Below are 19,268 nucleotides of genomic sequence, written 5' to 3' on the forward strand. Positions count from 1 at the left end.
CCGTAAAATTAGATTAGTATTCTGTTATAAATTAAGAAACTTCATTTGCAGTGTCTTTTGAAACTGTTACGGAAGCAATTGATTTATTAAACTTTATCATACTTAGGCGAAATAAATCGACTGAAAAACGTTTGAACCTAACGAAAACATAGATAAAAAAAACAGCGGCACCCTGTTGATCTTATTATATCCGGTTAAGGACGATAGATAACTTAAGTATACCCATTCAAAGGTAAACCTATTAGCCGAACGACTGTCACTAACTACACATACCATTCATCATTTAAATAGACACCATCATAAACAGTATGGCGATCTTTCGGGATATCCTCCGAATAAGGAATATATTAATTATAGTTTTAACACCAATAGTTCTGTTGCCTATCATATTTGCCATCGATTCGAAGGTAAGATATTATCATATATCATGAACTTTTTTACTAAAACATTTACTTGCTAGGATATTGTTCTATTCGATTTTCATAGTTCACTAGTTCATTAATCAGTTTCAAGTAGACTGATAGTTATATGCTTATTACATGCTTTAAACCAAGCTTATGTATCTGTTCATCTATATAATTCGGAACAGTTCATGTATCATGGCTTTATATGATTGTGAAAACCGTCCAAGATAAGATTTGTTCAATTCAGTCATGTCTTATTTGCTTCATATTTAGAATTTTAAAAACTGCAACGAACAAACTTTAGAGAGTTGTTGATTAAGACATGCTACTTGTTTACTCAGAAAATTGCTTAGATAAGTTCCTTGATATTGAAAAGGGAAAAGTTATACTACAGTATACACGAACACTATAGAAATGCTTCATTGTTTAAAAAAATGTTATGGCGAGCAGAACTTGCTTATGCAGAAACATTATGATCGACCTTATTATTTCAGCTCAAGTTAAACAGACTTATAAGTAATAAGGGTCTAAATAGCTTTGGAGTATAGTAACATACGAATGCTGAAGCACCTTGTCATTGTCCCCTGCAAAATGTTATGTATACTATAATGTCTGTCCAAAATTTTAGAACATAGCACAGGAAAAACAAGGCAAAACAAGAAAACAACAACAACCACAACAACAACACCTCCACCAACTACTACAACAACAACCAACAACAACAATAACAACACCTCCACCAACCACAACAACAACAATAACAACACCTCCACCAACCACAACAACAACAACAACACCTCCACCAACCACCACCACAACAACAGCTACAGATCGAAGCTTGAGTTTGTTCCATACATAATTGGTGGATTAAGATATTATTATCGTTTATTTCATATCAGTAAAAACAATCAGTAATTTCAATTGTATAAAACCTTTACACGTGGTATTAATTAACCTGCAGTATAAAGTTTTATCAGTCAATATCATAATGTGATCATGCCCGCAGGCATTATCACATCGTGGTAATGCCCGGTTACGAATTTAGAGTTACATTCCCTTATTAAAACGCATTCGTGATCAAGCAGTTGTCAATGTAAATATGCAGAAACACGATTTGCATGGTTTTCTGAAAAAAAAAATTCGAGGATATGGTTCCTCAATTAAATAAACGATAATGGTTTTTGATAAACTGGTCAATATCGTGATATTTAGACTGCCCGTAGGACTGTCTAAATATCACGATATTGACCATTTTATCGACAACTACTATATAAATAGACAAATTTCATATTTCCTATCTCTTTTTATTTTGCCTGCACTGGATCTTCATATAGTTATGATTTTGAACAATAACAAGTTAACGCTAAGTCAGCTATTTCTTTACTTTTATATATTATAAGTACACTCCGGTAAATAACTTCAAAGGTGTCAAATTTATTAATATTCAAAGCACGCTGTAACATCTTATACCAATTTACTTCTGATATATGTACATGTATTTATTATTTTATTTTGTTTTATCAAAAACATTATTTGATTACATTCTGAAATATACTAAACAGAGTATTTTCCGTGTTTGGAACCATTAAGTGAGTGCACGTTGTATGGTAGTACGGGACAGCTTATGTAGGTGTTATTATGTAGGATAGAGGATCAAATTAATGATGCATGTCACAACAAGTCAATATTATACAACGTCTCAGAATATGACGACTCTATTCGCTACACTGCTTCATCAGGTCAAATTGATACAGGGAAGATAACGTAAACTTATAGAAGGGTCTGAAAAATTCCCAACGTTGTTAGAACTGTCAAATTTGCGAAGCAAATTTTTTGTCGTTCCCTCCGCGGGACTCGAACTCGTACCGCTGTGACATCTATGGCAATACTGCCTGCCCTAGAGCACATTCGCAAATTTGGCAGTTCTAACATCGTAAAAATATATATAAGGGGAATTCTTCAATTTTTTTTAAAAGTGTAATCTGAACCAGACAATTGACGATAAAAATTAAATAAATAAAAATGTCAATGAGCCGTTTAAATATTTACATAAAAACTTAAAAATTGAAGTTATGGATTTAACTATGTTTGGAACGCAATAAGAATTTGCGTTTTAACAAGGATATGCTTTTTTCGGATTTCACACGATAACTTTTAGTTAAAAAAAAAACAAAAAAAAAAAAACAAACAAACAAACAAACAAACAAACAAACAAAAACAAACAAACAAAACCAAACAAACAAACAAACAAAAACAAAAACAAAACAAAAAGTGTTCAGCAATTAAAAGTATTAAAAAAGTTCAGACACGGAAATGTTAATATATTAAAGCACATACAGACATATATTTCGGTCCAAACAATTCTGATTAGATGTAACACTTGTTTCACTTGAACCGTACTACACCGTGTAAACCATTCAGTATTGAATGTTTTCCATGTAACTTTACTTGTACAAGTTTTGAACAAGTTTTGGTACGCTTAAATAAGATTGGTCTGCCTTCCCCCAATTTTTCCCCCGGTTTATACCATTTCGTAGTAGAAATATAAAGTCAAGTATAGTGTAGCGTTTTATTTATTTTTTTTTTTGGTTGCTTTATTTTGGCAAGATGAATATATATTTACTACATTCCATATCTCTACTTCCTGGTTTCTTTTTCTTTTAAATACCCCGCATGAACATTCCAAAATCACAGGGAATTTACCGAATTTTTTAATGAACACACTATCGAATATTTCAACATTCAAATGAATGGAAGTTCTTTAATTAACGTGTTTTGCTAAAAGAATTACGTGGCCTGATGTAAATGTTAATACATGTAGAACCATCCTTTCTAAGGTTAAATACGTCTAGAGACTTTCGTCTTATTATTACTTCTATCCATTCTTTTCAATCTATATCTTTCAAATCTCTAATCTCCCATCCTTACACACATTCCTATCACCTGTCTAAATCAAGAAAGTATAACATTACATCTCACATTTGTAAACAATATATTATGTTATTATTTCTATCACTCCTACTAGATATACTGAATATTACATGTCAAAATCTGTATCAAATGCTTTATCAATCCGAGACTCCTATATCACCCAAGGGCCACTGGCCCACGGGGTGATATAGATCGAGGGGTGATACAGCTTTTAACATGTCATGTCATGTCAAGTGTAGTCTGTGAAGGTGTGCGATGTAAGGTATGCGATATAGGTCTAGGGGTGTGAAATAGGGTATGCGATATAGGGTAAATGACATAGGGTTTAAATACACACTTGTAATACATTTACAAAAGAGTTATATTTTAATCTAAATATATGATACATATACATAGTCTGGACCTCAAATTATGTATCACAAAATGAAGATCACCTCAAATTGCATCCTCCCAAGTCAGGGTTTTGAGTCCACCCTCGCTCTCTCAAACCCCTGACATCACTCATTCATATTTAGGGGGTATCGTCCAGCGCCATCTAGTGAATTACTTAAATTTAACCCGGATCCAAAATCCAATCAAATCACTCGTAATAGAAACTCTCCGATATAACTTACAAAGTGGCTACACATAACGTCATTTTTTTAGTAAAGACTCTTAACAGAATCTAGTTATCATTTTTGCTCATATTGCATCATTTGTGACATCATACAACTTTCAGTTACTATATGGGATTGTCCATTACCTCGTATAATTGTTTATCTTTCCACAGACAATTTATGTTAAATCGATTTTCATTGGTGCTTCTCACCCGGAGAAGCAACCAATCGGAATTGGCTGGACGATACCCGCTAAATATGAATGAGTGATGTCAGGGGTTTGAGGGAGCGAGGGTGGACTCAAAACCCTGCCTTGGGAGGATGCTCAAATTGTGTAGTTATCTAGACTTCACAAAATGGAGATCATAATCTTTACTTTTAACAATTACGATGTTCACACACAGAAAAAAAAACTAAATTTATCGCGTTTACCCATATAACAGTACTTTGTCCACAACATAAGAATCGAAGACAACAAATTGATAATTAATCAGTGATTTGTTCCCTCGTCGTTTTTATTCCATATTATATAATGTGCTTAAAATGTTGAATTACTAATAGATAGACTAAGAAACAAGAGTTGTAAGTTACACTTTTTTGGTAGATGATATAGTTAATTTCAAGGAATAGGGTAGGCATCCTCATGATTATATGACAGTCACGTGATAAACCTTCTTAGGTAGGTAACTTGCCAATTGAGAGCGGTTTTAGACTTGCACAAATTTAGAATAAAATACCTATGAAATGATAGAAATCTAATCTCCTGGCTGGTCAGGTAATGGTAGTTCAAAACTCAAAGGAAGAGCATCATTTTCGCTTTTCAAGGGCAACAACTCTGACAAGGAGTCGTCCGACAACTTTTTTCCTGGCAGACTTTTGTCTTATCATAAGGATCGTCTCAGCAATTAAAAGTTTCTATCTATCATAGTTTTAAAGGTATTGGGTGATAACTGTACAAAAAGTCATTTTTACTTTTCAATGGCAATGAATCTAACAAGGAGTAATCTGACATCTTTGATCCAATGCAGATAATAATAAGGATCATTTCGGCAATTGAACGCATTTGGCTAAACCTAACGTATCTGAGATTAATGAGAAAACTTCTGAATGAGCCATTTGTTCTGTTTTTTTAGTAACATCTGCCACGTTTTTCGACGGATAAATAATCCCCACATCAAGTCTATGCAGAATACCCTAAGAAACATTCAAATCTATTTTGGTTTCTAATTAGTCTAGTACTTTCAGAGGAGAAGAGTTTTGAAAATTTGTTAAAGAGGACGGAAGACGACGGACACCAACTGATGGCAATATCTTGCATGGCCTTGGGTCGGTTTGGCTGAAAACCACATCGCTAATTTACTTTGTTTCAGTTCGATTTGCTCTAATCACCAAAAATGCATAAATAATATCATTAAATTGCACAAATGTATAAACATGAATTTCAAGTGAACAATATTTACCTTTAAAAGTTGTATGTTGTCAACATAATTTCATTTATCAATTGCGTCTTTGCAATTTAACTATGTGACAAAAAAATGGAAAAGTATCTTAATATGAGTTTTTGGAAAAAGAAAGTGAACACCACAAAACGAATAATCAATGCGAACATCAAACTTTCTTACATTGCTGCCATGAATTCTTATGTCGATTTGGTGTGCCCAACTCCAACACGTACTAAGTATTCAGGCAGCTTAATTATGTCACAGTTCAAACTGAAGTATAATGGGCTATTCGGTTAGGAAAAATAAATGACTAAATTCAACCTGTCTGTGTTATCCTGAAGCCGCTCATGTTTTAGCTGTTTCTATCTTTTTTGTCTTTTGATATTCTAACGATACATTTATAATATCATTCCAACTGTACTTTTCTTTATGGTCTTTTTTTAACATCAAATCACGCGAACTGAATTTAACTTAAGAATCACAATATTTGTATGTTAAGTTCATGAAAACTCAGAACACCATTAACTTCTAAATAAAACAATCCAAACGCCGCAAATAACTTTATTGAGACTGGTCAGAAGCTTTGTAACATAAGAAAAAATGGTTTTGTTTTACAGGAAGCAAAATGTGCATACATTGTGATACTAATGGCCCTGTATTGGATTACAGAGGCATTGCCAATTGCAGTGACGTCACTTTTACCTATAATTCTCACTCCACTTGTCGGACTTGGAAGTGCAAAGACAGTGTCAAATAAGTACTTGAATGTAAGCATAAAGATACAAGGAGCCAACCCGCTTCCATTGCCATAATAGTTTAAAAAGTGTTTTTATTTCCTTCATATCACATAATGTCGTAAAAAATAAAACATGTTCAAATTAACTCATACTCTTCACTATACTGGAAACAGCGGTAAAATACATTGATGCATTTCAAATGGAAAGGTCTCTAATTAAAATGCAAGTTTCATAAATTGTTAAAATTTAATCTAAACACGAAAAACACACAGAAAGGAATGTATTGTTTTGATAAACAATCAATTTCTCGTATTGTATTTAGAAAACTAAGTGGATTTTTTATCACTTGGCCTGGGGGCGGGGTAGGATTCAGATACTCCTCATTTTGTAATTCACCGGATCCGCTACGGCATGTTTTACATGAAAATTAATTGCAAATTGAATATTTATGATACCTGATTAAAAAGGTAACATTTTGTTGAATATCCCTAAATATATTCATAATAAAACTTAAAAGTACGTTGGCTAATCAAAACATCTTTTATTGTAATCATAGGATGTGTCAATGCTATTTCTTGGTGGCTTGATGATGGCTGTTGCTATTGAACATTGGAACATACATAAACGTTTAGCACTGAGGATTCTACTTCTGGTCGGTTCAGAGCCAAGATGGTGAGTGCTTGATTTGTTGTATTTTCAATATTTTTTTTTAGGTACATAGTCGACTATTCCTTTGAAAAGATAAGTCCTACTATATTATCGTTAAAAGAATATTTAAAATAATGTACATTTATTTGGATTTGTATCTTTATGATGTTACTATATTTTTAGGTACATATTATAATCTCGTCATGATTACGTTATCTCCATTGTCATGCATATATTTTTTGTACTTGGACTAATCATCTTTGCATTTTCATTACCGTTCTAAGCTAAGGCTTACGGTTCCCACTAACCCCATTTTCCTTTCTTGATACGCGTTAGCTATATGTTATGACTGACGTTGTATTTTTGTGACGTATTTCAGGTTGATGTTACCTTCACTCTTTTTTGGAATTTCTGGCTGAAGCTTTTGCTTATGCAAGCCGACAAACTCCTTTTTATTGATTGTTTTCACGTTTTATACTGGTATTTTGACTGTTTCTGCATAGTCATTTTTATTACCTAATTCAGTTTGTTGCTTTGAGACTATGCGCTAACATTCGTTCATTGCCCCTTTCAGTGGTTTGGCTGCTGTTGCCTTTTGATTTGAATAATATATGTCAGACTGTCATTTGGCTGATGTTGCAAACAAGTCCAGTTGTTTTTCCAAATACCTTTAACGTCTATCAGTTGATTATATTTATTTTATTGCTTGGGCTGAAGTTGTTTTATACTTTCACTGCCTATGCTTAGGATAAAATCTTCTTCACGTATTATTTCCAGTTTTATTTTATGATTTTGGCTAATGTTACATGCGCTCTTTCAGTGCTTGTAATGAGGTTTCTGGCCATTTTCAGGTTGATACTTGATATATTTTCTACACTCTTTCATGGCCTGTTTCAGGTTGATGCTAGGACTGATGTTGCCGACATGGTTCCTATCGATGTGGATCAGTAATACTGCCACAACGGCAATGATGATACCGATAGCGAACGCCATATTGGTTCAACTGAAAGAAGCCAAGTCCGAGGTTGAAGCTGAAGTTAATGGTGTTGCAACTCATGATTCTGGTAAGTATGACGGTGCATTGACATTTTCATGTAATAATAGCTATATTTCACTGTAGATACGTTAACGTTACATAGTTAAGAATAAGTGTATTACCTCCATAAATATGTAAACAAAAATAATGCACAGTTCATTTTTGAAAATAATACGATGCTAAATAACGAATTCTGCTTGATGTTTCGTTGTACATAATGCTTTCTGAGTATTTCTGAATTTTTCAACACGAAAAAAACACACTTTTTAATTTTTTTTTAAAATAGTGTTTAAATCCATAATGGGAAAGGGGAACCCTGACTTTTCCTATGAGCAATATTTGTGAGAAGATCATTTTATCGTATAATCCTTATTAGTTTAGCTACGTAGTGTACATCGATTAAATGACTTTCTCCAAAGGTGAAGACGGGGTAAAGATGAAGGACATTAAGCCCGACATGACAGAAGTTGAAAATGGACACTATCAGAAACTTGATAATAGCGGTGACGTAAAAGGAAACCATGGGTTGAGGTAAGTTAGAGAGGACGACACTGTCCTAATAGGCTCAGCTAACTCTTAATATTATTTAAATGACAATAAAAGTCAACGAATAAACGAATTTTATGGTTTACTTAAGGTTTGTTATATTTGCCACTCTTCAACTCATGATTTAAACTTGACATTGAAAATATATATTCGTTGCTTGATAAATAAATGGAAACTATAAAAATTCGTATCCAAGCCAATGTGCAGGAAAACATGGTATTCATTTACTACGTAATTATATGTCCATTCGTGCAATGGACACATAAACAAACAAACACATCCTATTTGAAAAAGGACATATAATCTGGGAGAAAATGCATTTGTTTGATTATATTGAGTCCCCCCCAATTAATCTGCTTTGGGTCTTTGAAAAAAAAGAAAGAAGAAAATACGCATTCAGAATTGATGAGTTTTAAATGAAATACAGAATCAGAGTGGTATTTTGTTATTACAATATTACAGTGCGGAGGAATTAATGGAAGAAGCAAAGAAAGAGGACCCTGAATACAAAAGGGTGTGTAAAATGTTGTCGATCTGTATCGCTCATACTGCAAACATCGGTGGAATAGCCAGTCTTACCGGAACCAATCCTAATGTCATCCTGAAGGGTCAAAGTGACATGTAAGTTTTTTTTATTGTTATTTTATGAAATTTAAATTCTTTACCATTAAAAATACAATTCGCTAGAAATAGATCAATGTAACTGTGTGATATATTCTACTACAATGTCAGTCATAGCCTACACATTCTTTAAGAATATGGCTTGAAGAAATAAAAAAAAATCTCGTTTCCCTTTCCACCAAGCATGTCAAAAACATTACCGTTATATTTATACAAAATTTGTTTATATGAAAGGTAGCCACAGGCAAGCAACGACATTATCAATACTAAAGTGGTACTTGACAGGGAATTATCATGTTGCAATGACCTCTTGACATTTAAGATATATAAATGAAAACAACATGTCGATGTTTGATCCAATAATTGCTCATTCCTTTCTGGTTTCAAAAAATCAAAGTAATTGTTGTGTGAAATTGGTCTTTTAAAGGGAAATCAATCCAGGGATGACAAATATACTTGGAAAATGGACATACACAACAAAGAACATAAAATAACCAACTATATGTACAACGAAACAATAGTAAATGAGCAACCCGGACTCCACTAAAAACTGAGAGCATGTTCTTGATGTACTGGTAGGGTAAGCGGCTTCTACTTTTCTTAACTGTAAGAAATCTAGCACGGTACAAGACGTCCACGTAGTTTTGGCTAGCTACAATTATATGGTATATACCAACTCGTTTTAGAGTGTTTGAGAGATACAATGGAACATCACCTTTAACATTTGCCACGTGGTTTATGTATGGTCTTCCTATATCCGGGATCATGTTTGTTCTGGCTTGGATTTGGCTTCAGATTTTCTTCCTTAGGTCGTAAGTGAATCTACTTATTTTCAGAATTGGAATCAGTATTTCACATCTGTCTTTCTATACATTTAAGCGGCAAAAATTTTTATGCCAGAACCAAAACAAATGTAATTTTGTCAAAATGAAAACGAAAATCCTACATTTGTTTTGAAGTTTAATTGCGCAAGAAGAAAATAAACTACGGGAAGCAAATATTCTCCCACTAGTTTGATTCATACCAACTTACATAAAAAATTAATGTAAATTTACATGAACCCTTTATAAGGGAAGTATATGTGCATAGAACGAAAGACATAACTATGGTTTCTCTTTTACCACAGGGCTTTGTTTAAATGTTGTGGAAAATCAAAAGCGGCAAGCATACGGGTAAAGGAAGTTCTCCGAAAGGAATATAACAGTCTTGGACCGATAAAGTAAGATATGCATTAATCATCTCAGTATAAATTAAAATCGTGCATTTTACTATTTTTTTTAAAATGGACATTGAAAGTGTGGTTTTAATTTAAAAATTTATAGTTAACTACATTCATATTACTTTATCATTTCGGTACTCTGTTACAGTTTTGCACAAGGAGCTGTCATTGGACATTTTTTCCTTCTTGCAGTACTGTGGATAACACGTGACTTAGGTGGTGCTGGTGGCTGGGGTGATATTTTTCCGCCAAAGTAAGTTAAGTGGCACGTCTTCTTCTACTTGAACAATTTTATTTTCTTCTCCTTTCATATCTTTATACCTGCATGTATTATTTTACTTACTTTATATTCTTTGTTTTGTATATCTGTTTTCCATGTCTGGTCTTTGTCCCTGGATTACATTCTTTTGATTTCCGCTATAACCTTGGTTCCCTTGATTACTCTTTAAAAGGTGAGATGTCGTCCAGACTAATTTTCTTTCAAATTTTGCTAAAAACTTTTCAACAATTTTTGCACCTGTTATTTAGTTGATTAACTATTAGGTTTAGAGCAAGTTTTTATTCTCCGCTTTTTAATCATCTAAACAAATCACTTAATGAACAAAATGCAGAGTACATCTTGTTTTAAAATGATTTAAAAAAAAAATTATTTTGGTATTTATTTTTTTAACTTGGATCATTTTTTGCAGGACTGTCACAGACTCAACACCGTCTATCTTAATATCATGTAGTTTGTTCATATTCCCATCAACTTTGCCTGATATCTTCTGTCTGAATAAAGGTAAGATGTTAACATATCCCATTTGTATTGATCCTATTGATGCAGTTTGAATAGAAGGTAATATTTCATTTACGCATGCATGGCACATAAGTGCGTTTTGCTGTTATCTAATATCGCGTACATAAATACTACTATCCAAGATTTCTAGCAGTTTCTTGATTTTTTATTTGATATAAGTATATAGTAGAAATGTGAGGAAAAAATCTCATACATAGTAGAAATTTGAGTAAACAATCTCAAGAGTGCATGATTTGAGTGTTTCATCATGTTCTCTCGTTTCAGTTGTTATTGTAAATTAAAATAAGATACCCTTTATAATTTGATTTATTTACAATTATTGTTTTATTTTGTATTTTTTGATAGTTGAAACTTGAATTGTAGTTGTTGGTTTAATGATATATTTATCAGAACAGTTTGTTTAATTTGGTAATATGTGTTTACTCTCAAGTGTATACCAAGGATGAAGCTACTATTATTTGTATTATAATGAATACTCCAGCCTCATATTAAATCAAAATGCTGTATTGACTATACGATTTGTATTAAGGTACTTCAATTGATACATTAAACATCAGAAATCCAATCAGTTGATTTAGAAAAAAAGATACATCGTAATGTTTTAACAGGTAAAAATAGTAAAATTAGTCCATTGGTTCCATGGAAGGTAGCTGAAAAGAACTTACCGTGGGGAGTTATGATTTTACTCGGAGGAGGATTTGCATTGGCTCACATTAGCGAGGTATAAATATAAAAACAATTACTCCATTCGTTGTTTATGTTCCGCCTTTACACATACGATTAAGTTAGTTTAGTAAAATGACATATGCCTTGAAGGGAAACAACCGACATTCTGGTATTTACTCAGCATATTATATTTCATACCAATTCCACCAGTCGAATAGCTTCTATTTGCACATTACAATAGGTCACGAAAAATGAGGCATTAGAAGTAAACACCTCATGGTAGTCTGTAATTAAATAATGGTGACATTCTCGTGGCTTATTTCAAATCTAAAAATAACCTCAATTGTGAGAATTTCCTCATATCTCCGATTTTCTCCTAATCTTCATTTTCAAGTGATTTGATTGGTCAAAGAGGAAAGATTGAAGTTAAATCTTAATTTGAGACGCAGTTTAACTTAACTCAAAAGTTTATACAATACCGGTGCATCTGGTGCATGCTTCCAGTTTTTAGTGGAGTCCGAGTTGCTCATTTGCTTTTGTTACTTTGTATGTATGATTTTAGTTACTTTATGTTCTTTGTTGTGTATGTCTGTTTTCCATGTCTGGATTACATTCTTTTGATTACCGCTATAACCTTGGTTCCCTTGATTTTTCTAACAAACGATACGATACAAACTTTAAAAATTCATCTAAATACAGAACGATGATGCACGTAGAATTTCTTCCCTTTTTTAAAGGAATCTGGATTATCCCGATGGCTTGGTGATGAGTTGTCAGTGATAAGTAACCTAGAACCATGGGTTATGAACCTTGTATTGTGTGTGGTAGTAGCAGCAGCAACAGAAGTTACAAGTAATACGGCTATTTGTACGCTGATGATGCCTATCATGGCTCAAATTGTAAGTATTACTAAAATAAGCAATATGTACTTTTATCAAGGGACACCGAAAATAAAACAAACTTACAACCCCCCCCCCCCCCCCACACCAAAAAAAAAAACAAACCAAAAAACAAAAAAACAAAAACAAAACAAAAACAACAAACAACAAACAACAAACAAACAACTATACTAAATGGTATGATTTTCAAATTGAATTATTTCCCTTTAGAATAAATTGCTTAAATGGATGTAGCTTTGCAGTGGTTTGAGGTAGGAGGATTTAACATTATCAAAAATATAGTTTAATAAAACAGACAAATTACACAAAAATATAATTTAATTGACCAGTAATATTCGTTTCTACGTTGTGGTAATCTTTTACCTATTATTAGTTTGTTAGACATATTCTGATCCGTTATTCGGACGTTTGAATTTTAATGAAGTTTGAGTTATTTAAATTCGAAGTTTTAGGGTACACTTGAAATATAAGAAGGTAGTAAAGAAAAGGTAGCAATAAGTGGTTTTATTAGTGTAAAATATCCTATATTAAAACATTTTAATCCTTGTATCTTTCTATAATGAATATATTTTGTTACTTGTAAAAGCTCATTTTGTATAATTAGAATTTAGAACGTCGTTCCTGTCAGTTTACATGTGCTCGAATCCGTTTTTGTCCCTGTATTTACTTTCTTTGATATATCCTATTCTTATTGCCACTTCGGTATTTTTTATTAAACTTTCTTTGAAATCTTTACGTTAAATGGATTAATTTTAATATCGATTTTCCATTAACTTTCGGTACAGTGTCCATTATTTGATGCCGTATTAATGATGATGGGGAGAAAGAAAGACATATTTGCAGCCTGTCTGTTCGTTCTTGCATCAGGTTAACGTTTGCAATGAAAATTTTACGACATGGATTCTTTCTTTTCAGGCACTTCAGTTACAAGTTAATCCTTTGTATATTATGTTCCCTACTGCAATAGCTACATCGTTTTCGTTCATGTTGCCAGTAGCAACACCTCCTAATGCCGTTGTTTTTTCATATGGACATCTTAAAGTTATTGATATGGTAAGTATGGGTGTTTTTAAATGTTATATTTATCAATAATCCTGGGAATAAGACAAAAACTACTCACAATATATATGAATTAAAAGTTATGAAATCATAGATAGGTAACAAAGACTCAGTAAAAAAACTTTTAGTATGACAATTTACAAAAAAAAAAAAAAAAAAAAGAAACAAACTCGAACTTTCGCCTTTTAGTCCGTCCTTATGTGGGTCTACCCATGGCCTCATGGGGATATATGAGTAGTTTTTGGATGTAACCACTGAATGTTGTTACATAAGATAATTACAATATTAGTGTACGGAAATCAAATGAACAATTAGACAATTAGAACATTAACTATGTTAGAATTTTTAAACAGTACAAAGTGTTAGGTTTAGAAGTAAAATAAAAGCATGGAATACTCAAAAGAGTTCATATTACATTGTACCTGACAACAACTTTTAAATACAAATCTTGATAGATACAATTCTATATGACCTGAAAATAATTTGTACATACCAGTAGTGATAGATACTGTTTATATTAGGTACTGTGATAGTGTTAAATATGTACTGAGATATGCACCACTTCTGAAATTGAGATAATGCTATGATGCTCAAGTAGGATGTAACACTTGTCACTATCCCGGATATTTGTATTGCGGCATAGATACATTACACAATACAATAAAATCTACGTAGGTAAATACAAAAACTGATATCAAACATTTAAATTCAGATGGTTTAGCTATTACATCCTTTTTTTTGCAGGACTCAAATGTCAAATTTGATATGATATAAACAACAGCAAAAGTATGAAGAAATGTTTTCAAACCTTTGTATCGAACAATGTGTTATCTTTACTTATGGAACGCCTAAACTGTCTAATGAGATACACATTTGTTTAGGTGTTGTCAGTTTTATATTACTTGCTGTGGTTTTATAATTACATGTGGTCATTTTGTATTTACGTTATGTAGGAACATCTTTACATTATGTCGTTTTGTCTTTATGTTCTGTCGTTTTATGATTACGTTATGTCAAAATATATTTACGTTATGTGGATTTATCTTTACGTGCAGTGGTTTTCGTATAACGTGAGGTCGTTTCATCTTTATGTTATGTCGACCTCTAAATATTTTATGTGCATTTTCCTTTCTATACGTGCAGTGATTTCTTCTGAACGTTATGTGGTTTCTTCTTTACGTGATGTGGACAAACATTTCATGATGAGGTGTGACCCCGGAACTTTTCGATCCGATGTAAACTTCAAATCAGTCCGTAAAAGGCAAAATAGACGTCACAACGCCGATCAGAAAAATGCTGAACGAAATATACTTGGATAGTCTATCTGGTCTCCATAGAGTGTTTATTCTATAGTGAAAAAAAAGCTTATTTGTTATTTACGTTCAATATTATCACAATTGATACACCTGAGACTGTTGATGACTTGTGGCGATTTTCGTAGCCAGAATATATTTTTTTTGAATTCCAAAAACATGGGAATTTCGACTCCCGCGAAAATTCGACTCTTATAAGTTATTGCGTGACTAAATTTAACTTTCTACATTAATAAACCACCAAAACTAATTTTCCGGAAAGAATTTTCAAAAAATGTTAGAAATATTACCCCCACCCCTAGAAAACTGGTCCCAGTATCAAACATAATTTTCATTCACAGCATACCGACACTGTGAAACTCATATTTTAGACATTCATAATTTAAAAGATAATTATTTGCCCAAAATATCTGAACAATTCAGAGGTGTGATTTTTATAGGGTTACAATTTCTAAAAAATCGTAAAAAGTAGAATTTACAGAATTTCAGAATTTATTCTATATCACCCGTTATTATCTTTTTTTTCAGAATACCGTACTTTAAACAAGCTTTCGTGTGATACAGTAGATTTGTAAAGTGTCTAAGTTTTCAAATCGGCCGGGTAATTAATATTTGAACTTTTCCAAGTAAAGTTGGTGCAAAACTTACCACCCCTACCCATGAAAAAAAACCTCAACATGAACCAAAATGTTAATTTTTAACATATGAACGGCGTACACTGGGCATGTTGCGGGCGATTGCTTTTATTATCGATGCATCCAACATTTTTGCTAATTTCTAGAGCGTAGGCGGCAATAATGTGCTTTTTCATAAAAAGGGAAAATTCATAAAGAAATTCAAACGCCTGAATTTATCAGATATGTTGAGTAAATCATTATCTTAATTATGAATGCCTAAAATATGAGTTTCACAGTGTCGGTATGCTGTGAATGAAAATTATGTTTGATACTGAGACCAGTTTCCTAGGGGTAGGGGTAATATTTTCTTTTTAAATTCTTTCTTGAAAATTAGTTTTGGTGGTTTATTAATGTAGAAAATAAATTTAGTCACGCAATAACTAGTATATTCGAATTTATGCAAATTTTCGCGGGAGTCGAAATTCCCATGTTTTTGGAATTAAAAAAAAAATATATTCTGACTACGAAAATCGCCACAAGTCATCAACAGAGTTTCAGGTGTATCAATTGTGATAATTTTGAACGTAAAAAACAAATAAGCTATTTTTACTATAGAATAAACACTCTATGGAGACCGGATTGACTACCCAAGTATATTTCGTTCAGCATTTTCCTAATCGGCGTTGTGACGTCTATTTTGCCTTTTACGGACTGATTTGAAGTTTACACCGGATCGAAAAGTTCCGGGGTCACATGTCATCATGAAATTTCTGTCCACATCACGTAAAGAAGAAATCACCGCACGTTAAGAAAAGAAAATGCACATAAAGTATTTAGAGATCGACATAACGTAAAGATGAAACGACCTCACGTTATACGAAAACCATTGTACGTAAAGAAAAATCCACATAACGTAAATATATGTTGACATAACGTAATCATAAAACGACAGAACGTAAAGACAAAAGTACAGAACGTAAAGACGAAATGGCAGAACGTAAAGACAAAACGACATAATGTAAAGATGTTCCTACATAACGTAAATACAAAATGACCATATGTAATTATAAAACCATGTCAAACCACAACAAGTAATATAAAATTGACAACACGTAAACCAATGTGTATCTCATCAGACAGTTTAGGCGTTCCATATTTACTTTTCATAGTTATTATGTGTAATGTTTCATCATAATGATATTCATTATTTCATGCTTTTATGAACTGCATACTATCTTGCCATTGTTGATTAGGCCACAATTAAGAGGCTGACCCTGTAAAAATCAGGAATATCCTATAAATTGAGTGGTGCAGGGTAAATTTTATTCCACTGGTCAAATGTAATGTATATCATATGTATGTTGATTCTATGAAGTTTATTTAAAATCGAAAGTGGATAAACCGAAAAGTCGCCTAAGAAAAGAACAACATTTTACTCAAAAGATTAATTTCCCTTTTTTTCAATTAGTTGCAATGCTTTCTAATTAAATAATTTCACTTTAATGGTAGCAGTTAATCAAAAACCAACACTCAACTTTGAGAAAGGATACAATTGTAATATGAATTAGGTGAACACAATTTGAAAACAGAATTTTTCATGTGCAAACCACTACTTAACCACCCTCTTAAAATAATGTTCGTTTCCCCTTATCCGACCCTAGATTGTGGCTTTAGGTAGGTAGGTGGTGAAGATTTGTTTTCCCCAAAGTTCATGTGAGTCAGGAAAAATCATGTTTAAAAAAGTGAAAAATGTTGCTTTGAAAATTTTTTAAAATCATTCCAGAGAATGGAAATAAAATCATTTGTGTAGGGCCATTTTTTATGGGTAAGTAGAGTAAGGGGACAGAAGCTTAATTTTAATTTTAGTCTAACATCTGTTAGTTACAAAATTGACCTTAGCAACAAAGATTTTCTAAGTTGAAATCGACAGTCTAGATTAAGCCTCTTTTTTGAAGCACAAGAAATGAAGCAGTACTTATCAAGTATTTACTTTAATGTACTTAGTAAAATAATAAGTAATATAAGGTAAATGTCTGATGCTTCTATTGGTAAGTAGCTTATTTATTAGCATGTCTACCATTCAATTTTTGAGAGATACATCGCATACACAACACGAACACGTCATATTCGACGATTTCCATGTCTATGTAACAAAGAAGTGTTATGACCATTTATTTTTAAAATTTTCAGGTGCTCGTGGGTTTCATGATGAACATTATTGGTATCCTAGTTCTGATTCTAGGAACCGAGACTTGGGGTGCCAGTGCATTCAACTTCCATAGTTTGCCGGACATATTTCTGAATGCACGTAACAACACACAAGCAACACTAAATGTCACGACGTTAGTGAACGAAACATGCATCTGCTGAAACTGTGTTTATTTTACAATCAATCGTGTCATAAATTTTCAGTTCTGTAGTAACTTCATTCTACTAATTGCAATCGTCTTGAGCGGACGGATATTTAACACAACAAAAAAGGCAAGTCACACAAAAGTAAAATGAAATAAATTAAAATAACCGACACATCTTTCTATATTGTTTTGATTCTCCACCGCTTAAATAAGCAAATGAATGACAATTTCATTGGACACAAGAACCATGACGCAAATCTTATCTTTACTTGCAGGGCCAAAGTTAATTGTTGTTTGTGGTTGATATTTGTAAATAATTATACTATATAATCTGTGAAATTATTAAAAGTCACGTGGGATTGTTACGTGTATTAAGCACATTAATAAAATAATCCTAAGTGATCCACCTTTTCAGAAAGAGGCCAAGCGTTAGTCGCTTCAATTTTTACGACCGCTCGACCCGAATAATGAGACAGAGACAATCCGATTCCACAACACATGATCTATTAAAAGATAAATATTAAGTATATATTTCATGTATTTTTTTCATAAATGTACTATTCAATGCTGGAGATTTCAATTATTTTGATCGGTTTTCAAAAGGAGAAGAAAAAAAAATAAAAATTCGATATTTTGTTAACGAAATCGATAGCAGCAAATTCTGTGAAAATGAAAATTATTAGTTTACATTTCTCAAAACTTTACAGTTTTTTATTATAAAAATTTAACCATATGATCGAAATTTAGTGCAACGTGTATTCTTTTACCAAGAAAGTACACAAACACACATGTTTTTCCTCATCACTTTGGCGATGCAATATTTCATAACTTCTTATTAAGAATATACTAGACTTGATTTTTTCCTTTCTTTGGATGAAAACTCCACCAACACAGCAGGCGTCGATTTTACAAAAAAGTCGCAAGTGTAAAGTTGATCGTAAGTAATAACGTCACAAACTAAAATAGCATCGTGACGTCATAACTTAGATTCAATTTCACACTTATGCCTATACTATTCAGTATTCCAAATTATTTGGCCAATTTTTGAAATTGGAAATTGTTGAAATAGTACAACTAGAAAATAGTGGTGCTTTAGTTTGGTTCTGTGCATATACCATATAATAAATTTTATAGATCTTAATCGTCAAAGAGTAATCAAGGGAACCAAGGTTATAGCGGTAATCAAAAGAATGTAATCCAGGGACAAAGACAGACCAGACATGGAAAACAGACATACACAACAAAGAACATAAAGAAACTAAAATCATACATACAAAGTAACAAAAGTAAACGAGCAACTCGGACTCCACTAAAAACTGGGAGCATGGACCAGGTGCACCGGTAGGGTAAGCATCCTTTGCTTTTCTAGAAACACCCGCCG

At 32.5% G+C, this 19,268-nt stretch overlaps 2 protein-coding genes across 3 annotated transcripts in view; one reads left to right on the plus strand and one right to left on the minus strand.

The window, feature by feature from the left end:
* The window catches only part of LOC148607876 (uncharacterized), a 184,396-nt gene that overhangs the window by 80,591 nt on the left and 84,537 nt on the right, over nt 1-19,268 (minus strand). The window lies entirely within an intron of this gene.
* On the plus strand, nt 222-18,246 carry LOC148607881 (Na(+)/citrate cotransporter-like). 2 transcript variants are annotated; one of them, XM_088547110.1, is made up of 14 exons: nt 222-407; nt 5,991-6,140; nt 6,667-6,782; nt 7,656-7,822; nt 8,214-8,325; nt 8,803-8,961; nt 9,648-9,773; nt 10,088-10,180; nt 10,329-10,433; nt 10,870-10,961; nt 11,588-11,700; nt 12,383-12,544; nt 13,460-13,597; nt 17,724-18,246. In XM_088547110.1, exons 1-14 carry the CDS (start codon nt 309-311, stop codon nt 17,901-17,903), a joined length of 1,812 nt encoding a protein of 603 aa, XP_088403236.1. In that variant the 5' UTR covers nt 222-308; the 3' UTR covers nt 17,904-18,246. The 2 variants fall into 2 exon arrangements, with proteins under 2 accessions (XP_088403236.1, XP_088403237.1); XM_088547111.1 differs by lacking the exon at nt 222-407 and adding an exon at nt 4,216-5,257.

This window comes from Perna viridis, chromosome 9 (assembly GCF_037379345.1).
Source record: "Perna viridis isolate PV_CMFRI_1.1 ecotype Kerala chromosome 9, ASM3737934v1, whole genome shotgun sequence".
In the NCBI taxonomy this organism is placed as follows: domain Eukaryota; kingdom Metazoa; phylum Mollusca; class Bivalvia; order Mytilida; family Mytilidae; genus Perna; species Perna viridis.